Source organism: Onthophagus taurus, unplaced genomic scaffold (genome assembly GCF_036711975.1).
Source record: "Onthophagus taurus isolate NC unplaced genomic scaffold, IU_Otau_3.0 ScKx7SY_15, whole genome shotgun sequence".
NCBI lineage: Eukaryota > Metazoa > Arthropoda > Insecta > Coleoptera > Scarabaeidae > Onthophagus > Onthophagus taurus.
In genome coordinates, this window is record NW_027248940.1 from 53306 (window position 1) to 81019 (window position 27714).

The 27714-nt window shown below is 34.4% G+C and overlaps 2 protein-coding genes and 1 long non-coding RNA gene across 5 annotated transcripts; 1 reads left to right on the top strand and 2 right to left on the bottom strand.

Annotated features, from left to right (window-relative positions):
• LOC111419364 (phenoloxidase 1-like) lies at positions 1–13284 on the bottom strand. Its single transcript, XM_023052146.2, has 6 exons — positions 13149–13284; positions 12890–13094; positions 12608–12831; positions 710–1772; positions 426–649; positions 1–363 (listed from the first exon to the last, which is right to left on the bottom strand). Exons 1-6 carry the CDS (start codon positions 13248–13250, stop codon positions 145–147), a joined length of 2037 nt encoding a protein of 678 aa, XP_022907914.2. The 5' UTR covers positions 13251–13284; the 3' UTR covers positions 1–144.
• A 381-nt stretch (positions 13285–13665) lies between these two features.
• LOC111419366 (splicing factor 2) lies at positions 13666–27152 on the top strand. 3 transcript variants are annotated; one of them, XM_023052147.2, is made up of 6 exons: positions 13666–13917; positions 14017–14201; positions 14275–14447; positions 20964–21179; positions 21334–22236; positions 26503–27152. In XM_023052147.2, exons 1-4 carry the CDS (start codon positions 13751–13753, stop codon positions 21120–21122), a joined length of 684 nt encoding a protein of 227 aa, XP_022907915.1. In that variant the 5' UTR covers positions 13666–13750; the 3' UTR covers positions 21123–21179; positions 21334–22236; positions 26503–27152. The 3 variants fall into 3 exon arrangements, with proteins under 3 accessions (XP_022907915.1, XP_022907916.1, XP_071056953.1); XM_023052148.2 differs by having other exon boundaries at positions 21313–27152; XM_071200852.1 differs by having other exon boundaries at positions 21334–27152.
• On the bottom strand, positions 19845–20968 carry LOC139432363 (uncharacterized). The gene is made up of 2 exons (XR_011642171.1): positions 20127–20968; positions 19845–19955 (listed from the first exon to the last, which is right to left on the bottom strand). It is a non-coding gene; the product is annotated as an uncharacterized lncRNA (long non-coding RNA).
• Positions 27153–27714: the final 562 nt, after the last annotated feature.

The following is a 27714-nucleotide window of genomic DNA, read 5'->3' on the forward strand; positions in this document are numbered from 1 at the left end:
TATATCATAACATTTATTAAGTTTTTTCAAGTGGATTCATTAAATACACAACAACAATATATATTATATTAATTATACAAAGAATCATGAATCGTTAATCCATTAATCGCAATCAAGTCGTCAACATTAATTTTTGCTTCAATTCTACAACGGTTGTTTATGCGGTTGCACCACACGGTCATTGAAGAAAATTTTGCAGCTTACAACAATCATATTAGATGTAAGGAAACTGTTTAAAGTCGTGGAAGTAGACGGTCTATCGAATGGATATCCCATAGCTCGTTTGTCCGGGTATTTCCGGTCCTTAACTCCACAGTAACTCATAGCATCCTTACATTCGTTGCTGGATGTTGTTTCACCAACCTTCAATAACAAGATACGAATATAAAAATATTAGAAAATAAGTGAATTAAAAATTTCTTTACTTTATCTAGCTCATAATCGGAAATCATCACGAATAGTTGACATCTCATCCCTCCTTCGGTCCCTTTCGGTATCAACATGTGTTCGGGCCAACCACACCGACAATAATCAGAACGAGCCGATTGTGTAATTGAAGAAATCGTCTCGTTATCGAACGTTTTATGGAATGGAATCGTAACGGAGGACTCCTTGGAGTGGCGTTTTATCGTGTTGGGACCTTGTTTGACTAAAAATAATTAGTAAATTAATTAAAATTAAATTACTAAAAGGTTTTTAAAGTATTTACGCGCGACAGTGAATCGATCTAATTCGATAAACATCGTTCGTTGATCTCTAAAGACAAAATCAACTTTTCGTTCATCTTGTTGCGGTGCCAAAAAGATGCGACAAGTTCCCATGCGTTCTCCTCCAGTATCGTTGGTCACGGTGATGTTATAAGTAAAGGGTTGGTGTTGTAAATGGGTAAAACGCGCGTAAACTGAGCCCCACTTGCGAAAATCTAATCCCCGGGATAATTGGAGATCCGATTTTTGCCAAAATGTGTATAAGTTGTTTTTCACCCCATTAGGGGCTTCCACGAAGACATCGTTCATTTTTATATCTTTAAACTCTAATTGTTGTTTGGTGTAAGGATTTAATTTATTTTTATGCCTTTGGAATAATCCGTCAATGTACGAATGCCAACGATAAAAAACTGGATCTCTCATCGCCGTTGCTGTATCCCCCATAACAGCACTATCCTCAAGGTAACGATTATCCGGATCGTGAGCCAAAGAAATAAACGCATGACCCATATTGTGAAGGTCCCCATAAAAATTTCGATCCGGCGATAACACACTCGACTCCACCATATTCCCCAACACATCGATCCCGGTTTCTTCGGTTAATTCCATCAATCCATCCTTTGTTCTAACCTGATTTCTATCAATTGCTTCTATTATTCTATCGTTCCACTGAATTAAGTCACTGACGGCCATATTTATGTTATCTCTGTTTAAATTTTTAATCAATTGATTTTCCATGCGAGCGGGCCATACTCGAGCCGCCACTTGGCTGTCTAATTTGGGAAAATATGCCTCCTTAATCGGCGTTTTCCAATCACTCCAAGGTAACACACGATTCAAACTATTACAAAGACGCTCGAAATTGTACCTGGCAATAACCTGTTGGTGCATATAAAAGAAAAGTTCTCCTCTTCGATCTTTATTGGCTTCCTTCCCGGAATAGGGATAAACCAAGTGCCAATACCAGTGATGAGAATTAATCCCAATATCTTCCCGAAAATAAGCGAGGCGTTGTTCTTCTTCTAAATCGGTGGCTGTGTAGTGACGAGGAACTTCAATCGGCATCTAAAATGTTTATTATTAATTTCGATAATCTTTAAAAATGAGTAATAATAAATGTGATTGCTGTGATATTAGTTGTCCTCTTAGCAAGCACCAACATAAATGAAAAAACAAAAAATGATTAATTGTACCACTCTAAAGAATCAACACAATGAAGATCAAAGTATTTATTATAGAGCTAACATTCCAAGGCAACATATCCAATAAAATAAAACAGAGTTTAAAACAATATAATATAAATCTTAATTTCAAACCAAATAAAACATTAGAAAGAATGCTTATAAACAATAAGGACAAAATAAATAAACTGGACGACAATGGTGTGTACAGGGTGTCCCAATTTCGATGTCCACATAGGCTATCTCCGAAACTAAAAGAGATAGAAAAAAAGTAGCTTACATGTCATGATCTCGTTTTTCGAGAAAATGCTAATGCCGAAAACTCCGAACAGCTATCGTCTTTTGTTTTCGCCCTATCGGCAAAAACTGAAAATTTTGCGAAAACGACATTCGCAAATATCTCACTTATTATCAAAGATGGAGTATTATAAATAAAACATTATATGGGCAACTTTTTACGAAGAATAATTTATTTTTTTAAATGGAAACCACAGTTGGCTATGACCTAAAATAATTTGTTATTTTCTTCTGATAACAAATATATATAGTTTGTGGGGTATATTTTTTATGGTTATTGAATAATTAACAAAAATTCATTTTTTCTTCAAACGTCATTAAATGACAACTTTGTTGTCGTGTTTACTCGCGGTAGAAGTAAGTCATTGTTGCATAACGACGGTTGCTAAGATCAACATAGCAAAAAAGTACTTCAGCGTTATGGCGCTAAAGTAAATTTCACTTTAGCGCCATAACGTTGAAGAACATTTCACTTTAGCGCCGTATTATTTGCAACGTTTGAAGAAAAAATACTATGTTTTATTCGGAAGAGAAGCAGATTCGTTTGTGGCTGGTCCGTCATTGCCGGACTCACTTCGTTCGTCCGGCAAACTGTCGGACACGCCACAATTTTAACGGCTCATCTGTCATTAGCGACTCACTGCGTTCGTCGCTAAGCGACAGACCACGCCATAAAAAGCACTGCTTCTCTTCCATATAAAACAATATACTATTGTTCCATCTAAAACTAATGTATGTATTTAAAAGTTAATGTTGCTATGGTGATAACCATACATACTATGATGGAACATAATGTATCAAATAATTGCCAAAGTTTGTATTTAAAAATTCGATATCAACTCTGACATTATGTGCTGGCATTATGCACCAGCGTGTTAAGTGTCAAAGTATAACAAAACTGAATAAAACTTTACAATGAATTTCGAAAATTATGAAAAATGTAACATGATGGAATGCTATATGTTATCAGATAAGAATGCGACGTTAGCCGCGGAATTTTATTTCCGCACGTACGAACCTTCAGCCGATCAGCAGAAAATTTAATAGATATTTGGTCCTTCCCCAAACCACATACAAAAACATACCAAAATGACCTGCAAAAAAAATTGCAACAAGACGTCTGACCCAAAAGACGCTGCTCCCGAATATGAAAGAAAAATAACTATAAACCATACAAAGCGGGGCTAACTCATTATTTACGTGCCGGAGATGTCAATCGAAGATTAGAATTTTGTAGATGATATTTAAAAAAATTAAATAATCTGCTGTTTGTTCAAAATGTTATCTGGACCGATGAAGTCTCTGAGTGTTCAAAGAAGATTGGGGTTCAATGTATGGTGTGTCCTTTTAGATAATAGAATTTTGGCATATAGTATCTACCATAAAAACTTAAACTCAGGGAAATACCTCAATATATTAAGGCAGCACATTGAGCCTTTGGTCGACAATTTGCCACTAAATATGTCTCAAATGATATATTTTCAATATGACGGAGCACCAGCACATAATGCCAGAGTTGTTAGTGAATTTTTAAATACTACTACAAACTCAAGGACAGTAGAATCTAACAGGACTGCTACATCCATTGTTGTGACAGCCTACCCGCAAACTACGTCACACTATTTTCCACGCCTAGCTGTTGTTATGGTCTATGCGTTTGCTGTGTGTTTTTAGAGGTTATATCCTAGACGTATTCATATTAGTTTTGAAGTTTTATGTTTTTAGACGTATTAATGTCTATCATATAACCTCTAAAAACATAGACAGTTATCAGGCGGGGCAAATAGTGTGACGTAGAGTGCGGGCAACCAACCCGTAGTCGACTACAAAAATACAATGGATGTAGCAGTCCTGTTAGATTCTACTGTCCTTGCTACAAACTTTGGCAATAATTGGAAACAATGCTTTCCCTCATGGTATGGTTATCACCATAACAACATTAAGTTTTAAATACATACAATAGTTTTAGAAAGAACAAACAAAATTGATACATTATATTCCATCATAGTATGTATGGTTATCACCATAGCAACATTAACTTTTAAATACATACATTAGTTTTAGATAGAACAAAATGAATTATTGTTAATTATTCAATAACTATAAGAAATATACCCCACAAACTATATATATTTGTTATCAGAAGAAAATAACAAATTATTTTAAGTCATAGCCAACTATGGTTTCCATTTAAAAAAATAAAGTTACGTCTAAAATCTCGAAAATAAAAGATGGGAAAAAAATTCTACCTACGCCACTGAATTCTTCGTAAAAAGTTGCCCATATAATGTTTTATTTATAATACACCATCTTTGATAATAAGTGAAATATTCGCGATTGTCGTTTTTGCAAAATTTTCAGTTTTTGCCGATAGGGCGAAAACAAAAGACGATAGCTGTTCGGAGTTTTCGGCATTAACATTTTCTCGAAAAACGAGATCATGACATGTAAGCTACTTTTTTTCTATCTCTTTTAGTTTCGGAGATAGCCTATGCGGACATCGAAATTGGGACACCCTGTACATACTAGAGTGCGACACTTGTAAAGCAGCGTACATTGGAGAAACAGGCAGAAGCCTTAGAAAAAGAATAAGAGAACATAAACACAAAAATAACTCCAACTTCGGAAATCACTTAACATTTAACTCAAAACATGAATTTAATGAAGATAAAAATTCCAGAATCCTTCATCATATCAATAAAAGTTACTATTTAGAAATAATGGAAAACTATGAAATTAATAAATTCCTCAACAACTGCCCTGATGTAACATGCCTAAACGAACAAATTATACCTACAAGAAGACCACTATATACCTATCTCAAACAACTATACACACCTCCACGAAAACCTCCCGAACTCTAAAAATAGCTGCTCTCTCTGTACCATTATATTTTTCAGTGTGTTTGATGTAGGGAGTTGATATGTTTATGTTGTAATACCTCATTTTAACCTGTTCAAAATCAACCTATTCAAAACAAGAAAGTTTAAATTCAATACACGACAATCACATTTGACAGATTACCAACATTAAAATAGAAAATATACCATTGACAGTTTCAACATAACCTAAAATATAATAAAAAGTGATGTATGATAGCACATATTTAGAGATTAACATTTTAATAGTGAATTAATTCAATAAAATATCACATACATGTTTAGTTGTTCAAAAAATTGACGTAAGTTAAAATGTAAAATTATATAATAATAGAAAGTGTTGTAAAATTAATAACTTTAGAAATTCCTGAAGATGCTCCGAAAGGAGCGAAACCGGTAGAGTGATAATAAACACATTTCACCTTTAAGTACAAAATTTGTTTAATTGAATTACCCAGGTGAAAAGAAAACAAAAATGAATATTAATAAATGAAAGAGGTGAGTTGTTTTTTGACTACCTATTAGGGGCTTACTGTTAAAAATAGATCAGAGGTACTTGAAATTACGTTCAGCTCAAACATATTAAGCTCAAACATAACCTCCTGGAAGGTAAAGATCTGCTCTTGACAGGGGAGTGGAAGCAACTATAGCGGGTTGGATCCACAGTATGCGTGATAGTAGAATAGTTTCTAGTTCACTTCACGGTGATAAGATACGCTTCAGGCCTGGATGTGGCTGTCCGCATTGAGGGGTGTTATCTCCCCTGCTTTGGTCCCTTTTGGTTGTAGAAATACAAGCTTATGCTGATGACATTGTCGTTATGGTCAAAGGAACCTGTTTCTCAAGGATATCCAGTGACCTTAGATACTATTTGCGCTTGATGTAAGGGAGAGAATCTCTCGATAAACCCGCAAAAGACAATCGTTGTGCCCATCACCAGGAGACGACAGTTGGATGGACGACCCCAACCCAACTATCCAAGGTGAAGAAATTCCTTTCTGGAAAGAAGTCAAATATCTAGAAGTAATCTCAGACAAAAAACTCTCATGGAATGAAAATTTGCAGGGAGTTTTATACAGAGCTAGACTATCCTTGTGGACTTGTCGTAGTCTTTGTGGAAAAAATTGGGGTCTTACCCCTGAAAGACTGTACTGGTTCTATGTGACTGTGGTTAGAGCTATGATCACATAGACTTCAGTTATCAGTAAACTTTCACGAATTCCATGAGTAGCTGGATTAGCAATCTCTGGTGCGATAAACACAACGCCAACTCTAGCAATGGATCTTCTGCTTAGCCTATCTCCTTTGCATTTGCATATAGATAGATACAAACCAACAAGAGTTACGCCATAGCGAATGTACGTGATCGTGTAGTTCCTTCTAATTTTTTCTTTTTTGACGGTTAAAAGTTGTCGGTGTTGTGTTATATCAGTGTCGTTTCACTCGTGATAACCTCCTCCATCCGTTTTCGTTTGTTTTTCTTCCGTTGATTATACCGCATAAGAGTAATTTGTAATTTATCTCATTTGACTTATTAGTTTCGGTTCGTGGTGTAAAAACTAGTTTCGATGCCGTCATCACAGTGCGGGGTATGCGGACAGATGGTGGGGAGAGATAAAGCAGGGATACACTGCGTGTCCTGCGATCTTCTCTCCAAAGCGGCGGCTTGTGCGCTCTCCACCCCCGGATCGTCGTGGAAATGTCCTGGTTGCCGTTCATCTTCTGATAATCGTAGGAGGACAATGTTACCGCATGATTTAAATCGTGTCCCGACTCTCGATGCCGTTTATGAGATGGTTAGGGAAATTCGATCGGAACTTAGGGATATGAAGGCTAATAATGATGATCTTATAAAGTCGGTGCAATTCTGCTCTGACCAGATTACCGACTTCGAAATACTCCTTAAAGAGAAGTGTAAAGTAATCGATGGTCTTTCTACAGAGAATGCTTCGTTGAGGAAACAAGTTGACAATTTGTCCACTAGGGTCGCGGACTTAGAGCATTATTCCAGGCGCAACAACCTAGAGATACAGGGTATTCCTGAAAAGTCGGATGAGAATATTACTCAAATCATTAATAAAATAGGTGACTTTCTTGAGATCCCGTTAAAAACAGATAATATTGACGCCGTTCATCGTGTGCCGCAATTTGGAGATAAGAGCCGAGCAAAGAACGTCATCGTTCGCTTTTGTAATCGTACAAAGCGCGATTCTGTACTGGCTGCTGCTGTCGTCAAGAGACGTTCCCTCCCTAAGGGATCCCGCCCAGGGTTTGCGATTGAGGGTTTATCACAGCAGTGTTTCATTAATGAGCATCTCACAGTTGCTAATAAGAAATTGTTTGGCACTACTAGAGCCGTGGCTAGAGAAAAAAAAACAAACAAATCCATCTCTATCTACTACCAGAATGTGCGCGGTTTGCGAAGCAAAAGCACTATTTTCAGCACGAACCTTCTAAACGCGGATTTGGATGTTGTGTCTCTTACAGAAACATGGCTCTGTCCCGGAATTGAATCCGCGGAGTTCTTCCCCGACTCGTATGTTGTTTACAGGCGCGACCGGTTCATGAACGTTGATGCGGGTGCTCGGCGTGGTGGCGGTGTTTTGTTGGCCGTTTCTAGGGCGATTCCCAGTGCGGAGCGACCGGACTGGTTTACAGGTGTTGAAGCGGTGTGTGTAGCTTTAAGAAGTGGTTCCTCTGTGCTTATATATGTTGTGCTTATATACCGCCGAATGACAACGCTGCGTTTTCGCAATTCTCCCAATCCCTAATAAATGTGATTGAGCGACACCCTAATGAGGGATTCTTAATTTGCGGTGATTTTAATGTACCGGAAATTGGGTGGTCCCTTGATCCCGCTTGCCGATATTGTATTCCGTCTAGGGTTACCTCTTCTAGAGCTGCGGACTTCTTAGATGACATCGCTCTAACCGCTCTGTATCAATTAAATCATTATTGTAATAATTTTGGTAACATTCTTGACCTTATTTTTACTAACACGTTATTTGACTTTGAGCTGGTTTTAAGTACTTATGCACTTGTTTCAGAAGATATCGCGCACACTACACTAGATATTTCATGTAAATTTTCAATTGCTAGAAATCTATCTCACTGTAACGAGTTGCTTTATAATTTCAAGTCTGCATCATTTATTAAATTGATCGGTTTTTTGTACCGCGTAGACGAGTCGTAGGGCTCGGTTTCCCGTGCTGGTTTTCAAAAGATACAATAAAAGTTATACGTGAAAAACGTAAAATGCATAAAAAGTGGAAGCGGTATAGTAATGATCTTGATTACGTCACCTTTTCCCTCTTACGGGGTCGCTCAAAGTTTCTTATCAATCGTGATTACCGAAACTTTGTTGTAACTAGTGAAGAAAATATACGGCGTGACCCCAAAAAGTTTTGGTCGTTCGTGAGGAGCAGACGAGAGGGTTGTCACATACCTACCGAGGTTACGCTCGACGGCGTTACTGCTACTGATGGTACGCACATCTGCGATCTGTTCTCCAATTATTTCGGTTCGGTATTTCGCTCATCGCGGGTTACGGGTGGCAGCAATGGTTTTCTCCCTGTAAATTCGCGCTTTTGCGACCAGTCCCTACAGTTTGAGCAAGCTCAGGTCTTGAGAGCTCTGCGAGCAGTTAACTCTACTGGGGGGCCCGGCGGCGACGGTGTACCTCCTGTTCTCATTAAAAACTGCTGTGAATCTCTTAGTGAGCCTTTAACAATTTTGTACAATAGATCCTTAAGAGAGTGTGTATTTCCGCAAATATGGAAGCGTGCCACAGTTGTACCTATATTCAAATCTGGCAGTAGAAGTTCCGTCAAAAATTACAGGCCCATTTCTCTACTGCCTATATTCGGTAAAGTTCTCAAGAGCTTAATTTATAAACCAATTTTTTACATTGTTAAGAATGTTTTAGACCAACAACAACATGGTTTTTTTGCTGGTCGCTCAGTAGAGACTAATCTTCTTGAATACACTAATTATATTTTACATTCTTTTGACGATAACTGCCAAGTTGACTCCGTATACACTGATTTTAGCAAAGCTTTTGATAAGGTTGATCATCTGCTATTATTAAATAAAATAGAACAAGTTGGTTTGCCCAGCAATATACAACAGTGGCTCGCTTCCTATGTGGTTAATAGAACGCAATGTGTCAGGATTAGAGGTTTCTCCTCACAGGCAGTGGCCGTCTCGTCCGGTGTCCCTCAGGGAAGTATCCTTGGCCCCTTGCTCTTCAATATTTATATTAATGATATTTTTCATTGTTTTAAACATTCAAACTGTTTAATGTACGCAGACGATTTAAAAATTTTCTGCCGTGTATCTGGCCCTAAGGATTGTTCTGCTCTTCAGCGCGATCTCTTCGACCTTGCTCAATATTGTCTGACAAATTTTATTAGCCTAAATTTTAGTAAATGTGTTACCATCACATTTACAAAGAAAGCTAATCCCATACGTTTTGATTATTTTATTGGTGGGGAATTGTTGCAGAGAGTCACGTCTATAAAAGATCTGGGGGTAACTTTTGATAGCAAACTTTTATTTAATGAGCACGTCGACTCGGTGGTCAACAAGGCTTCTCGTATGCTTGGATTTGTCATGAGATCAGCGACTGATTTCACTGATATCAGTTCCATAAAAACTCTCTATTTTGCGTATGTATTCAGCGTTTTAAATTATTGTTCTGTCATCTGGAATCCTAAATATGATATGTACGTGAAAAGATTAGAACTAGTCCAAAAGAGATTCCTTCGATTTTTATGCCGAAAGTCTCATAACACCTATGTTGACTACGACTCGGCGTGCCAATCCTTTCGGTTTCTGAGACTGACTCAGCGACGTTTTGCTAGTGACGTATTGCTATTCTATAAATTAATTCATAATATCTATAATTCGACTTCGCTTACGTCTCTAGTGAATTTGCATGTTCCGCCCAGAACGTTGAGATATGATTTTCTCTTTTTCACTCCTACAACCCGCACTAATGCTTATCAACATTCCCCATTGTTGCGTGCCGCTCGTTCAGCCGATCGTCTGTCCATCGATATATTTGCTTATGAATCCATTAGCTCGTTTAAAAAATCGACCTTAGCTGCTGTTGGGAGCATGCCGTATAATTAACATTACAATCAGCAATTCCTTATTGTTGTTATTTTTTACTTGTTTATAGAATGTTTGCTTAATTTCAATCAGAATTTTTGATCGTTTATTTTACTTATCTTATTTTATTTTTTTTTTTTGCTACTGTTCACTACTGATGTTATTTTGTGTCTTTATTATTTTGTTTTGTTCTTATTCTTTTCAGTGACACAGCTTTTATTGGGTTTGTCCTGTGCTGTGTCCTATGTACAGGGTGGTTCAAATTCGATGTCCGAATAGGCTAACTCGGAAACTATAAGAGTTAGAAAAAAAGTAGCTTACATGTCATGATCTCGTTTTTCGAGAAACTGCTAATGCCGAAAACCTTATAGCGCTACCGTCTTTTGTTTTTCCCCTAGAGGCCAAAATTGAAAATATCGTAAAACCAATAAGTGCAATTATCTTGGTTATTATTATAGGTGGAGTATTATAACTACGACATTATATGGACACTTTTTTACAGAGAATTTCATGGCATAGTCAAAAAAAAATTTTCGGTTTTAGATTTTGAGATATCATGAGAATTTTCGTTTTTTTAAATGGAAACAACCACTGATTATTCGCTTATTAAATTCGTTATTTTTTTCTGATTACAAAAATATAGGGTTCGACAGGTCTATTTCTTATTGTTTTAGAATAAAGCTAAAAATAAACTTTTTTATAAAATTTCCATCTAGTGTCGTCGAGAAAATTAAATTTACAGTTTCCTGTAAGTTACGGGGCGGTAGGTAAAATCTAAAAAGTTAACAATTAAATACGAAGATAACTTCTGGTATTTAAAAACAAATCATTTTTTAATATGTAACATTCTAACATGTCAAACTTTTCAAAATTTACGTAATTAATCTTAAAAACAGGATTTTTAAAGTGACACTTCAGAAAATTTTTGAATACAAACAAATGTTGCTATGTTTATTTGAATTAAAAAAAAAACATGAGCGCCATCTATCGATAATTTATTAAGTAATTTAAAAATAATATTAAATCGTAATAAAAAATGTGAAATAATGCAATCTATTCCAATTTTTGTGTAAAACATATATAAATTAAACAGTTCAACAAATATATTTGTTTCAAATATCAGAAATATGTTTTTTTAAATTTTAGTTATAGAACCGTAATTTACAGGAAACTGTAAATTTAATTTCTTCGACGACACTAAAAGAAAAGTTTATTTTTAGTTTTATTCTAAAACAATAAGAAATAGACCTGTCAAACCCTATATTTTTGTAATCAGAAAAAAATAACGAATTTATTAAGCGAATAATCAGTGGTTGTTTCCATTTAAAAAAGTGAAAATTGTGATAATATCTCAAAATCTAAAACCGACAAAATTTTTTTGACTACGTCATCAAATTCTCTGTAAAAAAGTGTCCATATAATGTCTTAGTTATAATACTCCACCTATAATAATAACCAAGATAATTACATATGCGGGTTTTGCGATATTTTCAATTTTGGCCTCTAGCGGAAAAACAAAAGACGATAGCGCTATGAGGTTTTCGGCATTAGCAGTTTCTCGAAAAACGAGATCATGACATGTCAGCTACTTTTCTTCTAACTCTTATAGTTTTCGAGTTAGCCTATTCGGACATCGAATTTGAACCACCCTGTACATAAATAAATAAATAAATAAATAGTAGCTAGAACTACTATTTACAGATTTAAGCAATATGCTCAAAACTATTCCGACATGTCCTACCAATGGCATGCGGAAGACATTATAAGCACCGATACTGTGCTATCAATGCCGTCAGATTTAGCGGGATCACTATCAGTGATTAATGCTTAATACCAGATTGTACTGCCTAAACGGCAGTCCTGGATCGAAAACGAAAATTCTCTGATTCAGACAGATATTTGCATGTTCACAGATGGATCAAAAACGCCGGAAGGGGTCGAAGCAGGAGTATACTGAGAGACACCTCGGATTAAGCAAGCTCACAGCCTGGGAACGTACTGTACTGTATTCCAGGCGGAAGTATTTGCTATTGACATGGGTGCTAAAATCCTTCTTGACTGAGGGGTGAAGAACACGACGGTACGATTTTTCTCAGACAGTCAAATTGCTCGCCAGGCGCTGCAGGCCGTGAAAACGGTGTCGGCTCTGGTAAATGACTATAAAAGGACATTAAATATGGGTCCCAGGTCACTCTGGGGCTGCTGGCAATGAGCAGATGAGCCAGCACGGAAGGGCAGCGCTAAAGCGTTTGTGGGGCCAGAACCACCAGTTGGTGAATCATTTGCAATGGCCGATGGATTTGCTGTAGACCAGTACAATAGATCCTTAGCGTCGTGGTGCATGGTTGGTTGGTCCGCCTACCCGATATGTAATCTACATAATGTAATGTAGTTCTTGGCTTCTATGTTATGAAAGAAAAGAATTTCGTACTTTGTATGAATCTGGTACCACACCAAGTTCTTCGCTAGCTTTTTGTAAAACCTTTCCATCTAAAAACTTATACGGAAATGATTGTATGAAAGCCGGTAATTCTAAATGTTGCGTATCCGGGCGATGTATAATAGCGACCGAAAGTCCGTAATTAAAAAGATAGGGGTTTATTCTGTCTCTGGTGTAAACAGCCATTGCCAATAAATCTTCAAAGGTTACCATTCCTACAAAAAAAAAACAATTTTTGATTTTTGAGATGAATTAAAAGAATTTTAATTTTACCTGTAAACGTAGCAATTAAATATCCCGCGATTTCCCTATGCTTCGGAATGAAAAGAGAAAAACTAGCTTCTCTAGGAAACGATAAAATTTCTCTAAATTTTGCAGAGTCCGGTATCGAAATTTGTTTTACAGGTATCTTATCGTTTGTGTAATAATCTGCAATATCATTAACCACCTGTTCTGGTAAAGCTTTGTACCTAGCAGTCTGAAAAAAAAGAATCAAATTAAATAGAATTTATTAAAATTTAGTAATGTTTACCATATATTCATGTGGCACGATAAAAGATTTTTTTTCGGGACCTTTTGGGAGAAAACATGGTTCCAAAGGACGGTCGTAAAGTAAAAGAAGATTTTCTGCCATTTCGGAACGCTTTGATGCACTTAAACGAATGATAAAACGGAATAAGCTGCATCCTTTTTATATCATTCATTCTAACCTCAAATATTTGTTTTGACTGGATTTACTTGAAAAACAGGATGCGGTTAATAAACTAAAGAAGTACGTCTAAAGAAGAAAAATAGTATTATATAGGTATGTATTAATATTTAAATTTTAATTTAAGGGTTATGAATTTCTAACATTGTTGCCAACGTTAATTTGTTTTCCATTATGTGGGGATATTATAATGTTAAAAAAGGAAACAAAAACAAAATGTTTGTGTAAGTTAATAACGAATTAATTTTAATTATTCATTTTAATAATTAAACTTTAAAAAATATTTATTCTATTTAATTAATTTTTGGATTTAACGGTTGGTAGTATTTAAACGCGACCATTTCAACCGCCATTTTGTTTGGACCCAAGCGCGTTTTGCGGCGTCGTAATTTTAACTTGTAAAAATTCAAGAACTCCTTCCAAAAATGTCTCACGGTAGAAGCGATTGCAGAATTTACGTTGGGAATTTACCTCCAGACATCCGTACGAAAGATATTCAAGATCTTTTCTACAAATTCGGTAAGGTTACGTTCGTCGACTTGAAGAACAGAAGGGGTCCGCCATTCGCTTTCGTTGAATTCGAAGATCATAGGTAAATTTAAAAATATACAACATTCTAGAGAACCGCCAATATTTACTTTTAGAAAGAATGTCATAAAAAATTTAAAAAAATTTTTTTTTGGGTAAATAGGGATGCAGATGATGCTGTTCATGCTCGAGATGGTTACGATTACGATGGTTATCGTCTTAGGGTTGAATTTCCAAGAGGGGGTGGTCCTGGTGGATTTAGAGGTGGCCGAGGAGGTGGTGGAGATCGTGGAAGAAGTTCTAGGGGCCCACCTGCTCGTCGGTCTCAATTCAGAGTTTTAGTTACTGGTAAGTCATCTGATCCAATTTAATAATCTTGTTTCCAATAACATAATATTTATTTAATCTTTTCTTCATTTAGGACTACCTCCTTCGGGTTCATGGCAAGATTTAAAAGATCATATGCGCGAAGCTGGGGATGTGTGTTTTGCGGATGCTTTCAAAGATGGTTCTGGAGTTGTTGAATTTTTGCGTTACGAAGACATGAAGTATGCGATTAAGAAATTGGATGATTCTCGGTTTCGATCACATGAGGTAATATTCTTTATTAAAAAATTTAATATTAAAAAAAATGCTAGTGCGATTGAACAATTAATAGGAGGATGTGGTTCTTACGATTAAAAAAAAAGTTCTGTTTTTTATAATAACCTTGAATTTTTAAATTGTTTTTCTTTGACATATTGTGTTGAAAATATAAGAAGCTGATTTGTTTAACGCAAATTGATAAGACTGTTTTATTAAATTATTAATTTTATTTCATTTTACTTTTAAATTTTGTCAATTCTGTCAATTGATGTAGGTTAAAAATTTTTTTTGAAGTTATGTTTAATGATTATTTTAATTATTTTTTATTGAAAAAAAATTACAAAATGAGGCATATATCAAGATTAGAGCTTTGTTCGTTGGGACTGCACTACTTGCACTCACTTGCACTATGCAGTTTAGTGCAGATGTTGTGTGTTCGTTGGGGATAGTGCAGTTTAGTGCAGTTGCATTCATACTGTTCGTTGGGCCAGGTGCAGTGCAATTTAGTGCAGCCGGTGCACGTTAGTGCAGATTTTGTTGCACCTGCTTTCGATTAAGTTCAATAAGTGCAGTGTAACTAAAATGGCGGAATATCGACCTGTATTTCGTTTAGGACGAAATGAACCAGTCTCACCTAAGCGGTCATACAAATTTTTAAATAACTTGTGATTTGGTTGTCTTCTGTTGGGGTATTTTAATAAATATCTTCTGCACGCTTCCCTTCCATTAAACTTTTCTTGAGCGTATATGCGTGTTAGAAAAAAAATTATGCCGGGGCATTATTTCAAAGTAACAAATACATTGATTACAATAATACTGAGCGTAAAATGAAACGGAATGTCAAACTGATTGTCTAGTGTTTGACTAAATAAAAACTTTGTCAACGCCAACTAATGTTTATTGAGCATAGTGAAATTTTGCAATGTGCGCTTAAACAGTGATTATCTCGGGAACGGAGAACTTTAGAGAATATTGATAGGTATACCAAATTTATGTAAAAATGTCTGAGAAACTGTTTTATGTTATGTGAGTTGTAAAAATTTTAATGATGAAAAAGATATGCCTACTTTAAGGATGGTTTTTTAAGGTAGACAGCGCCATCTGAAAGATAAATCAAAACTAACACCAAATTATTATTTATTGTAATAAAAAATGATAATGTACCAATTTGCATGTTCATAATGTAAGAGACAACGAAATTATTAAAGAAAAACGAAAATAAAGTATTAACTTTAACCATCTGTATCTTCGTTATTATTAACAATTGGACTAAGATAAATTGGGTTAAATCGTAATAATTATATGTAAGGAATTCACTGTTGCTCTGTGTCCCATTAGTAACGGACCACCCTGTATATATTAAGAAATAAAGCCTTATAATTATTAATATTTGTTGTATTAGAGAACACAGTACATTCAATACCAGTAGAGGCAGTAGAAAACTACCCCTACTTTTTTGGAATAATTTAAAAACTACCTGTTGATTTTGGCTTCATTAAATACACTTATAGTACATTTAAAAATATTAATCATGTGTTTTTTCTCATTTAGGGGTGGCTGGGGTTAACTACCCTCACCACCCCAAATTTTTTTTTTTCAAGTACTGCTTATCGATTTTGGTGCAGTTTAGCATGTGATTTCTACTAATAAGGGTTAGTAGTTTGGGGTAGAAAATATATTTCGCTAATAATTGAAAAAAATAAAAAATAATAATAATATAATAATAATTGATGAATCGCTACTAAAAAAACATTCTGCAATGATTTCATTTTCCACGAGTATTTCGCTGACAATCTCCTGTTCGTCCATTTCAAATATTACACACTTTTTTTATAAAAATCTGTTCGTTGGGACCACGGTTTATACACTTTTCTGACCTGCACTAAGTTGACATGACATTGCATTGACTTACACTTCATTGCACTATGACGTCATACGAGTGCCATGTCGTGCAGAGTAGTACAGTCCCAACGAACAAAGCTTAGGAGTCACTCTTAAAAATCGATGATTTTTTTTTTAATTGATAGGAAATGAGTCAAAAGAGGCGTTAATGATAAAAAAAAAGTGCGGAAAAGTGTAGTACTTACCGAAAAATCACTTTAAAGTTGCGATTTGACGTTTCTTTTTGCAAGTTCAAAGCAATGTTAAAATTGCATTTTCATATTAAATCCTAACCTGAAATTGTTTAATTTATACCCACGCACTAAATAAAAACTTATTTTCACTAAACTTATTGAGATTACAACATATTTTCGGATGAAAACCTTATTTCTTAGGCTATCAATGCATAACGACAACTACCTGTCGTTAGATAGAATTGTTTCTACCAAATGTGTGTTAATAGACTTTGTGTTAATAGATTGTGTATCAATTGATCTGTCAAACGACTGAAATATCTTTATATTGTAAATATAAATGATAAATAAGTATAATAGCTTATTTAATAGTACCTTACTTAAGTTAAAATAGTTAATTAATTAAAAATTAATATTAAAAAAGACGTGTACATGGTTACAAAATAACAATAAAAAAAATAACCCGTGTGACGATGGCAACAAACTGTGTATTTAACCAAATGACAATTACAACTAACAACACAAGCAATGTTAACCATGACATGTATTTTCGTATTAAATCCTAACCTCAAATTGTTTAATTTATACCCACGCACAAAATAAAAAGTTATTTTCACTTAACTTGAGATTACAACATAACTATTCATAATGACACCTATGTGAAGTTAGCCCCCAATTAGATAGGATTTTACATGTATAGTATTTTGATTATAACATGAGAACCAGTGAACCCATTTCGATAAACAATGTCTCATTCGAAAGCTTAATCTTTGGTCAATACGACAGTGGAAATGCCCGATTCGAAATCTCTTTCGAATTTCGTTAAAACGCCAAAATAATGCGAACATACACGAAAATTACACAAAATTGACCTTCTTTAAATGGTGATAACTCGTAAACGATGTACCCGTTAATCAAGATCTATACGTCACTCGATTCGTCATAGTGTCTTCTATTGAAATTACAAGATGCCCGATTTCAATTCTCTTCCGTTAACTTTATACAGCCACGTGTGAACGCTCAAAAGTATAGTCCCCAATATAAAAAAATTAATTTAAACTAAATCGACCATAATAATTAAAGAACAGTTTGACGGATTTTAATGTTTTATATCTCAATCGAAAGTTTATGTCTGGCTGAATGCTGTTGTCGAAATGCCCGATTCGAAATATTTAAGGATTTTGATTAAAACACAACAAACGAATTAATTAAACACATCAATTATCTTCGTAACTAATTGACCAATTTTAGTCATCAAAATCTCGGTCGAAAGTATGATCTGCAATGAATGCGAAGGTGGAAATACCCGATTTCAAAATTTACTAATTATGTACATACAAACATTGAAATGATTCCGCGAGAGATTTCGAGTCGGGCATTTCCACTTTCGTATTGGCCAAAGATTAAGCTTTCGAATGAGATTTTGATTATCGAAATCGATTGACTGGTTTTCTTGTTATAATCAAAATACTATACATGTAAAATCCTATCTAATTGGGGGCTAGAAAAATTTGGAGCTAACCTCGCATAGGTCATGATGACTAAGTGGCTGTCGTTACATAGACTGTGTGTCTATTAACTATGTACAAGAGCGTCGCCAGATAGGAGCAAAGATAGATTCGAAAAAAAAATTGAATAGAATATAAGATACAAATAGATTCTAAAAATCCATTACTATACATGTAAAATTCTGTTTAATTGGGGGCTAACTTCACATAGGTCTCATTATGAATAATTATGTTGTAATCTCAACAAGTTTAGTGAAAATAACTTTTTACTTTGTGCGTGGGTATAAATTAAACAATTTGAGGTTAGGATTTAATACGAGAAATACATGGTTAACATTGCTTGTGTTGTCAGTTGTAATTGTCATTTGGTTCAATACACAGTTTGTTGCTATCGTCACACGGATTATTTATTTATTTTTATTTTGTAAGCATGTCTTTTTTAATAACTATTTTAATTTAACTAAACTACTATTAAATAAGCTACTATACTTATTTATCATTTATATTTACAACATAAAGATATTTCAGCTTTCAGTCATTTGACAGATCAATGCAATCTATTAACACAAAGTCTATTATAGTGAGTTTACACATGCATGGATTTAGTGGCGCCAATACAAACTGGTGCGCCAGTAAAATTAAATTGCATGTGTAATAGTGAGTTTACACATGCATGGATTTAGTGGCGCCAATAAAAACTGGCGCGCCAGTAAAATTAAATTGCATGTGTAAACATCAACTGGCATGCAAGTTGAAACCAAGCATGCATGGATCGGAAAAGTCTGCACCCTTCTGAAATTACTGGCGCCAGTGATGAGTCTAAAACATGTAACCATGGCAACATAGGTGAGTGTCCACAAAAATTCAAAATTTTTTAATGTCAAATTTAGGTTATGTTTCATTGCATTCAAATTAAATCCCAATTACGTTAACAGATTCAAAGATACTGTTTAATTATCCACATAAAACCTAGAATATATCTATTTTCGTTTCAGTTGAGGTCCTAATTTATGTATATAGTTGTAGTACACTTTAAAATGACACTGGCGTGTCACTTATTTTTTACATGTGCCACGCCAGTGGCACATGTAATGTAAACCTTTACTGGCGTGCAAATAGAACTAGCGCAACTACTGGCGCCACTAAATCCATGCTCTAAACTCACCTTAAACATCAACTGGCATGCAAGTTGAAACCATGCATGCATGGATCGGAAAAGTCTGCACCCTTCTGAAATTACTGGCGCCAGTGATGAGTCTAAAACATGTAACCATGGCAACATAGGTGAGTGTCCACAAAAATACAAAATTTTTTAATGTCAAATTTAGGTTATGTTTCATTGCATTCAAATTAAATCCCAATTACGTTAAACTGGCGTGTCACTTATTTTTTACATGTGCCACGCCAGTGGCACATGTAATGTAAACTTTTATTGGCGTGCAAGTAGAACTGACGCAACTACTGGCGCCACTAAATCCATGCATGTCTAAACTCACCTTTAATCACAGACTACTACCAGACGGCCAACTCCATTGTGAAAGCGAGATCCAATATATACCGGTCTCTCTCACTCATCATGTAACACTTATGTATGTAGATGGCAGTGAGAAGCAAAAATGCAATTGGCGCCAAATTCAAATCTTTTATTTAATTTAATATTTGAATACAGAAATATTTTTGATCTAATGTGCTTTTTGTGGATCTATTAAGCTATATTTAGCTTACGTAAACCAAAATAATTACAGCTTAATAGACCAATAAAAAGCACCTCAAATCAAAAAGTTATAATTTTATAATTTCAATGCAAAATAAAGAGAAATCCGTTGGCGATTTAAAATTTTATATTTAAATTACAATATAATTACACTAAAAACCCCTGTCCTCGTCTTCTCCGGGATGACCCTCACAGGTTGGGTTGGGTTGGCCGTTTTTGTCTGTGGTTTTCAATTGATAAAGTACATATAACAAAAAAGCATTATAACAAATAAATGTTGGTTATCAAACACCAACGGCTTCTTACCCTAAGTGACACGGTGTTATCAAAAATTTGAATACTTAATTTGAATACTATTGAAATTAAAAATTGATATAATTAAAATACTAACCTATCCTTATTCTTGGGAAAACAAAATAATTTTCCAACTTCATCTTCGCTACATCCACACACAATGCAAAACATTTTTACAATAATTATTCTCGAAAATTATTCGTACAAAATACAACGCAAAAATAGATAATAAGTACAAATAAGACAATAAACGCAAAAGGACTGTGTGACATGTGACATACATAAAATGTCAAAACAGCTTAAACAAAGTCAACAGCTTTCTGTAATATTACTAACGACATGTACGCCATCTACTAAGGATTTCTATCAAGATGACAAAGAGAAAATATCGGTATTATGATGTGATAATAAGAGATAGAGAATGGCCTATCATTTTCCCGGTGAGCTAACTCTCTGCCTTACTCTGTGCCTTTAATACACATTTGGTAGAAACAATTCTATCTAACGACATTTAATTGTCGTTCTGCATCGATAGCCTAAGAAACAAGGTTTTCGTCCGAAAATATGTTGTAATCTCAACAAGTTTAGTGAAAATAACTTTTTATTTTGTGCGTGGGTATAAATTAAACAATTTCAGGTTAGGATTTAATACGAAAATGCAATTTTAACATTGCTTTGAACTTCCAAAAAGAAACGTCAAATCGCAACTTTAAAGTGATTTTTCGGTAAGTACTACACTTTTCCGCACTTTTTTTTATCATTAACGCCTCTTTTGACTCATTTCCTATCGATTAAAAAAGAAATCATCGATTTTTAAGAGAGACTACTATTTTTTAGTAATAATTTTGATTACTGCTGATTTGTTATTTACTTTAAATTTTAATTGTCAATAATATATTTCATATTTATGTTAGTTATTTTTTTATTGATTTAGGGTGAAGTTTCATATATTCGTGTAAAAGAAGACAGAGGCGGTTCCGATCGACGTTCTGGAGGTCGGTCTCGTAGCAGATCTTACTCGCCGAGACGTCGCGGATCCCCAACGTACAGCCCCGTTAAGCGGAGTTATTCAAGAAGCCGTTCCCGTTCGTAAAAAAATTTAAATTCTGCCCATGAATTAGAAGACGGAGAGAGTTAAGAAGGGAGATCGGTAAGTGTTCTTTTTCGGTTCTTATTTGATTAATTTTTTTTTGTTTAAAATATCAAAATCAAGATTTTGACATGGAGAAAAAAAATTTTTTTTGTACAAAAACCCTGCTAGACATCACGTCTTAGTTTTTTAGTTTTGTTACGATATGTTTCAGGATGTCGTCGCCTAAACTCTCTCACTCTATCTCTCTCTCTCTCCGGTGTGTGTTGTTAGCGGGGGCAAGTTATCAAACGAAATTTTATGTAAATGAACTAATAATTAATTCCGGTAGAAATACACTTTACACAGGATGAAACAACAAAACACACACACACACTCGTTATTATTTTTCCGATTGGATTTTTGATGTCTCGCGTTTAATAATTTTTTACGATTGTTCTGTTTTTTTTTTTTTTTTGGTTAATTTTTCTTAATTTTCTCTTCCATTTTTTCCATTTTTTATGTTTATAATGTGGACCGATAACCTATAACTAACGCAGGATCTAAAATTATTTAAAAAATGTTGAATAAAATTGGAATTATTTTAGATCTCGCGAGTAATGATGTTTAATTATAAATATAATAAAATGATTAGTTTGTAAGTTATAGGGTACTAACGATGATTTGATGACTAATTTGTAATTGTTTTCTTTCTGTTGCCGATCCGGCCGGATTTTTGGTCGAAACGAGCGTTTAAAATAAAGGATACACATAAAAAAATTAATAAAAACCCGACTGTAAGCGTTTCTTTACTCTTGAACTGAAATAAACTGAGCTAAACTGAAATAAACTGACCGAAAGAAAGAAAGATTTATCTTATCGTATTGATAAAGAGGAATTTAAAAAATTATAAAAATAAAAAGCGGATGATGAGGATGATGATGTGTGGAAAAAGGAGGAAAGGATAGGAAAAAGAAAGGATAGGAGTGTTCTTGAATTTATCTTGATTTGTAAAGCTAAAAGTAATCTGTTTAAAACGGGAGACGCGAAGTAGGGCAGAATAGGAGGGAGAGGATCTTAAAACGGAAGAGGAGATGTAAAGGGAGAGCACAATGAAACGAAAAAGGGACTTTTTGCGGTATTTAGACTGTTTTTGTTTGCTGATTTTTTTTTCATTTCCTTATTACCTTTTTTTTTTGAAATTTTCTTTGTTTGAATGATTTGTTAGCACGACCTAATCCTTTATTAGTAATCTAATTGAACACGTTCGCTACGGCTTCGACGCCATGTTTTATCTTAAATCAAGTGTGCACATCAAAATTGGCTTGACGTTTGTTCATGCTTTAATTTGTTAGATTTTTAAAATAAATGAGTGAAAGTGGAATTTCTCTATTTTTCCTGTTCACATAATATATTTCCAATCAGTTTTCTAAATTATCGAACGTGCATATTAATTGCAAGCACTCTTGTATAATGTAATTCAGAGTATTCATGGACAATTTATTTTGAAAATTTTGTTAACACCAAGGACAGTAGAATCTAACAGGACTGCTACATTCATTGTTGTGACAACCTGCCCGCAAACTACGTCACACCATTTTCCACGCCCAGCTGTTGTTATGGTCTATGCGTTTGCTGTGTATTTTTAGAGGTTATATCGTAGACGTATTCATATTATTTTTGAAGTTTTATGTTTTTAGACGTATTAATGGCTATCATATAACCTCTAAAAACATAGACAGTTACCAGGCGGGGCAAATAATGTGACGTAGAGTGCGGGCAACCAACCCGTAGTGGACTACGTTTTTTTTCTATAATACTTGTCAATGTAAATTATTTAGGGTTTCTGTTGGTATTATCTAGGACCCTTATAAAATTTATGTTGTTTTCATGATTTTTAATAACATTTTCAGTAACTAATTAGTTGAGGTTAAAATACTAATAAATTTGTAGATAAATACGATTTTCACGAAGTACATATTTGTTGTAAAAACGTGCTACAAAGTAATTAATAGAATAAAATACCTTTTCTAGGTAAATAAATGGCAAATAAACACCCCACAACACTTTTTATGCACCTTTTCTTTTTGAATAACGAAAGCTCAAACGTCAATGTGACATATTTACTTCAAAACATGATAAAACAAACCCCCTATTAATTTTGCCAACTTTACAACAATTTGACAGGTATTATAAGGTTCGTTCCAACCGCACTTTTAACTGCCAATTGACAGTCACCAGCCTGCGCAGTTGAAAAGTGCTGTTCCATCCGACCCGTGGACGTGCCGCGGACTGGTCGGCGACAAGTTGTCATGAGTTCCAACGACCGTCGGACGCGTTCATGTACGCGTCCGCGACAAGTCAAATGCGTACCTGGTTTCGACGATGTACGGTTTGTCACGTTCTTTAGCGCTTGCGCATAACTCATTTCCAATTGTGCAGCCGTCCTGTTTGTATCTCTTATGGGTATCTTTACCATCAAGCGTGTCTGTCACGACGAGCTGAGTCTATATCTATGTGGCACTATTTCTCTGAAAATTTGTATATAGCGTTTATCCGAGGTGCTCGTTTCAGCTAAAATATTTTCAGTTTTCTCCAACTTCCGGTTATACCGGAAATGGACCCAACTTCGTATTTTAAATGGAATGCACCAATTTTTATAGAATTTTTGAGATCCACACAAAATTTTAATACAATTTGATACAAGTCATCATATGTCTAGAGTGCACCATTTATGAATTATTTCAGGTTTTTCGAAAATTATGGCAGATGCAACCCTTCATAATAAAAGTAATTTTTCGAAATTACAGGAGTCCGGCCAAATATTCTCAGGGTTTGCACAGAGAGGGCCCATAGGTTACATAACCCTTTAAAAGTTTTTTAAAAAATTACAGAGAGTTGTCAGAAATTTGCCCCGAATTTCCGAATTTGGGGTTGCTTTTCAAGTATTATGTAAGCAGTGGGTCGTCTCTGTGCAAACTTTGGGAATATTTGGCCGGACTCGAGCGTAATTTCGAAAAATTATTTTTATTGTATCTGCCCAAATTTTCGAAATGACTAAAATAATTGAAAAATGGTGCACTCTAGACATATGATGACTTTATCAAATTGTATTAAAATTTGGCGGGGACCTCGAAAATTCAATAAAAATTGTTAAAATAACGAAGTTAGGGTCCATTTCCGGTATAACCGCAAGTTGGAGAAATCTGAAAATATTTTAGCTGAAACGAGCACTTCGGGTAAACCCATATGCAAATTTTCACAAAAATAGTGCCAGTAGTTTGCCATATACATACAGAGTGTATCTGAATGACATGCCCAAACTTCAGGGGGTGATTCTTTAGGCAATTTTAAGGGTACTTTGATATATAAACCATGGGCGACTTGGGCTCCCCTGAGGAGCTACACCCCTCCAAAAATGGCGGAAAATTTTGGTTTAATTTTTTTTTCTCAAAAACCATATACGCTAGGAAAACGAAATTTGGGAAATATGTTTAACTGGTAGTAGGGCACGTTTTCACCCTATTTGTACTTTCAACCTATCCTTCTAAACTACTAAACGTAACCGCCCCCTTTACATTTTTGCTAAAATTTTTTTATGCAGATGGTAAATACATTAAAAAAAAAAATTACATAGGTAGATGAAAGTATCTTAAAACTTTTTTATCTCTCTAAAATTTTTTCAAAAACGACTAATTTTTGAGAAAAAAAATAAAGCAAACACAATCAACAACGGGGTTGTCGATCAAAAGTTGGAATGAATTTTTAATGAAAAAATCTTGGTAGGCTTTGCACTCTTTGTCAGAAATATTTTTGACGTTTAAATGTCAGTGGTTTTCTTACTTAAGTACCCTTAAAATTGCCTAAAGAATCACCCCCTGAAGTTTGGGCACGTCATTCAGATACACCTGTATAAGACTCAGCTCGTCGTGACAGACCCTGTACATTTGGATGTGGATTATTCTCTACTCTTTTACATGTTTCTGGTGTTTTGTTTAACAAATTTTTAAGAACTTTTATTTCATATGTATGTTTTATGATAAATTTCATAGACAAATTAATCAAAAAAGTGTAAAAACATGCATATTTTTATTTCATTTTTCTAGTAAGACTTATTACGTTTTTTTACATTTCTAATTAATGCTACTTTAGTTCATTATTGTTAAAAAAATGAGTAAATGGATTTCGTTTGAAATGGTAAATTGTGGTTGCAGCGCTAACTATCGGCAGGGTTGGATATAAAACGTACATAGAAATTTCAAACCGTTTCAACAGCGTTGACGAAATGTACGCGTACACGAACGTGTCCACGGACGAACATGCGCAGAAAAAAGTCCTGTACTAGTCGTGTACGCGTACACGACGAGTCAAATTTGTGCGGTTGGAACGAACCTAATGTATAGTTCGTTTTTTTTCTATAATACTTGTCAATGTAAATTATTTAGGGTCTCTGTTGGTATTATCTAGGACCCTTATAAAATTTATGTTGTTTTCATGATTTTTAGTAACATTTTCAGTAACTAATTAGTTGAGGTTAAAATACTAATAAGTTTGTAGATAAATACGATTTTCACGAAGTACATATTTGTTGTAAAAACGTGCTACAAAGTAATTAATAGAATAAAATACCTTTTCTAGGTAAATAAATGGCAAATAAACACCCCACAACACTTTTTATGCACCTTTTCTTTTTGAATAACGAAAGCTCAAACGTCAATGTGACATATTTACTTCAAAACATGATAAAACAAACCCCCTATTAATTTTGCCAACTTTACAACAATATGACAGGTATTATAGAAAAAAAATGAACATTTTTTTTTATATGTAGCAGACCTGTTAGATTCTACTGTCCTTGGTTAACACATTTTTTTATAACCTCACTTTGACGCAATCAATGTACTATCTACTCACACCGCGTATGTTGCTAAGCAACGTTATAACACTTTTACATGCAGAAACGTCAATTGAGTTTAAAATAAATTTTTCATTTAAATTTGAACATAAGCATGATATTGACCGCAGCGAACGTGGTAAATTGATTTTAAAATATCCCACTTAATATAAACCCTAAAAATTAAAAAAGAAAAAAATGATGTATTGATTGATTGAGATGTTGGGTGTTGTTGATTGAGACGATGTCAGAAAATTTACAGAATGCGCTTTATATGCAAAATTGTATAGTTTTAATCGATCATCTGTATTTTATCTGATTGTGATTGATTGATGATGTCTCCTCACGTATAGCGTGCGAATGAATTTTTTTCCTACTCTTTCACATCACCACAACATTAATTACTCATTAAATCAAATAAGTGGTTGATGTGAATGTGGTATTGGCAAAAAAATGTGTGAATGCGTCGCGTTTTATATCTTGATTAATAAAATTTTCTCCAATGCCCAGGTATAAGGATGATAATAAATAAAAAGGATTAAGGATTAAATATTAAAAGGATAAGGATTAAGGATAGTGATCAGGATGAGATGAGGATTAGGGATTTCTTCTCATAGGAAAAACGCGGGACGGGACTCTTCTTCTAGAATTCGTGACGAGCGCTTACAAATCTTCTCTTCTTTAAAAATACAAAACAAAAACAATAAAAAATAAAATCGTTTTGGACAGGAGACAGAGAGAGAGACACGCTTTTTGGACGATTCCTTTTTGGATTCTTGTTGCGCTCCGTTGACGACCGAACTCCCTTCTCTCCTCCCTACTCGCTCCATTTGCCGGATCAGCCGGATTAAGTCGGATCCCGAAAGGTATTTTAAAACAAATAAAAATTAATTAATTAAAAAAAAAGAATATATAAGAAACTCACTTTTGAATGATTTTCAATATTTTTCTTATAGTTTGATTTTTTTTAATTTGCTTGCCGATTTTTTTATTAACCGACCGTATTTTTCTTTAAAACTTAAGCCTATATAGTTTGTGTGCATGGATGTTGCTTTCTAAAATTTTAAAGGTTACATTTAACGGAAATAAAGAAGATGGAAAAAACATTTTTAATATTAGTTTTGTAGATCAATACAATAAAGACTATTGCGGTACATTTATTTGAATCGTTTTATTAAATATATCTTTTATCACCTCTAGATAAAGTGATTGCTAACTTTATCTAACCGATAGTAGTTTATATATATTCCTAACAGTGATTTAAACGGTGGGAGGCGTGATAACGTACGTAACGTATAGCATTTTTGTCCTTCGGAGGGGACCTTAAACATCTCTGGTGTCGTCAGTAGTAGTAGTAGTAGCCACCTTTCCTCCTAAAATGGGGTTGACCTTGTGATTAACACAGCCTGTGTCCTTTTTCGTAACATTGTTACAAAACCTCTAGAAATTTCTAGAGGAGGTCAATGTTCAAAAATTGGGCTGTTCGTCACGGATGATTATAATGATTTAAACGGTGTTATATTATTTTGTTAAAGAAAACTGTTACCATAACGAAATTATACACTGGTTTTAAACCAGGAGGAGTAAACGCGAAAGTCAGATTTACACTAGGAAAAATCACCAGAAAATATCACTAGATATTTTGGCGGTAAATTTAAATTGATAATTATTATTATTTATTTTTTTACTTATTATTGTATTTATTTTCGTTTGTTATCGTCA

What these genes read in the sequence shown, in the direction of transcription:
- LOC111419364 (XM_023052146.2), bottom strand. Translation starts at nt 13,250, where the DNA reads ATGGCAGAAAATCTTCTTTTACTTTACGACCGTCCTTTGGAACCATGT. An exon ending in TTTAATTGCTACGTTTACAG is followed by an intron (nt 12,832 to 12,889) that starts GTAAAATTAAAA and finishes TTTTTTTTGTAG; the next exon opens with GAATGGTAACCTTTGAAGAT. An exon ending in TGGTACCAGATTCATACAAA is followed by an intron (nt 1,773 to 12,607) that starts GTACGAAATTCT and finishes TAAACATTTTAG; the next exon opens with ATGCCGATTGAAGTTCCTCG.
- LOC111419366 (XM_023052148.2), top strand. Translation starts at nt 13,751, where the DNA reads ATGTCTCACGGTAGAAGCGATTGCAGAATTTACGTTGGGAATTTACCT. An exon ending in GTTGAATTCGAAGATCATAG is followed by an intron (nt 13,918 to 14,016) that starts GTAAATTTAAAA and finishes TTGGGTAAATAG; the next exon opens with GGATGCAGATGATGCTGTTC. An exon ending in ATTCAGAGTTTTAGTTACTG is followed by an intron (nt 14,202 to 14,274) that starts GTAAGTCATCTG and finishes TTCTTCATTTAG; the next exon opens with GACTACCTCCTTCGGGTTCA.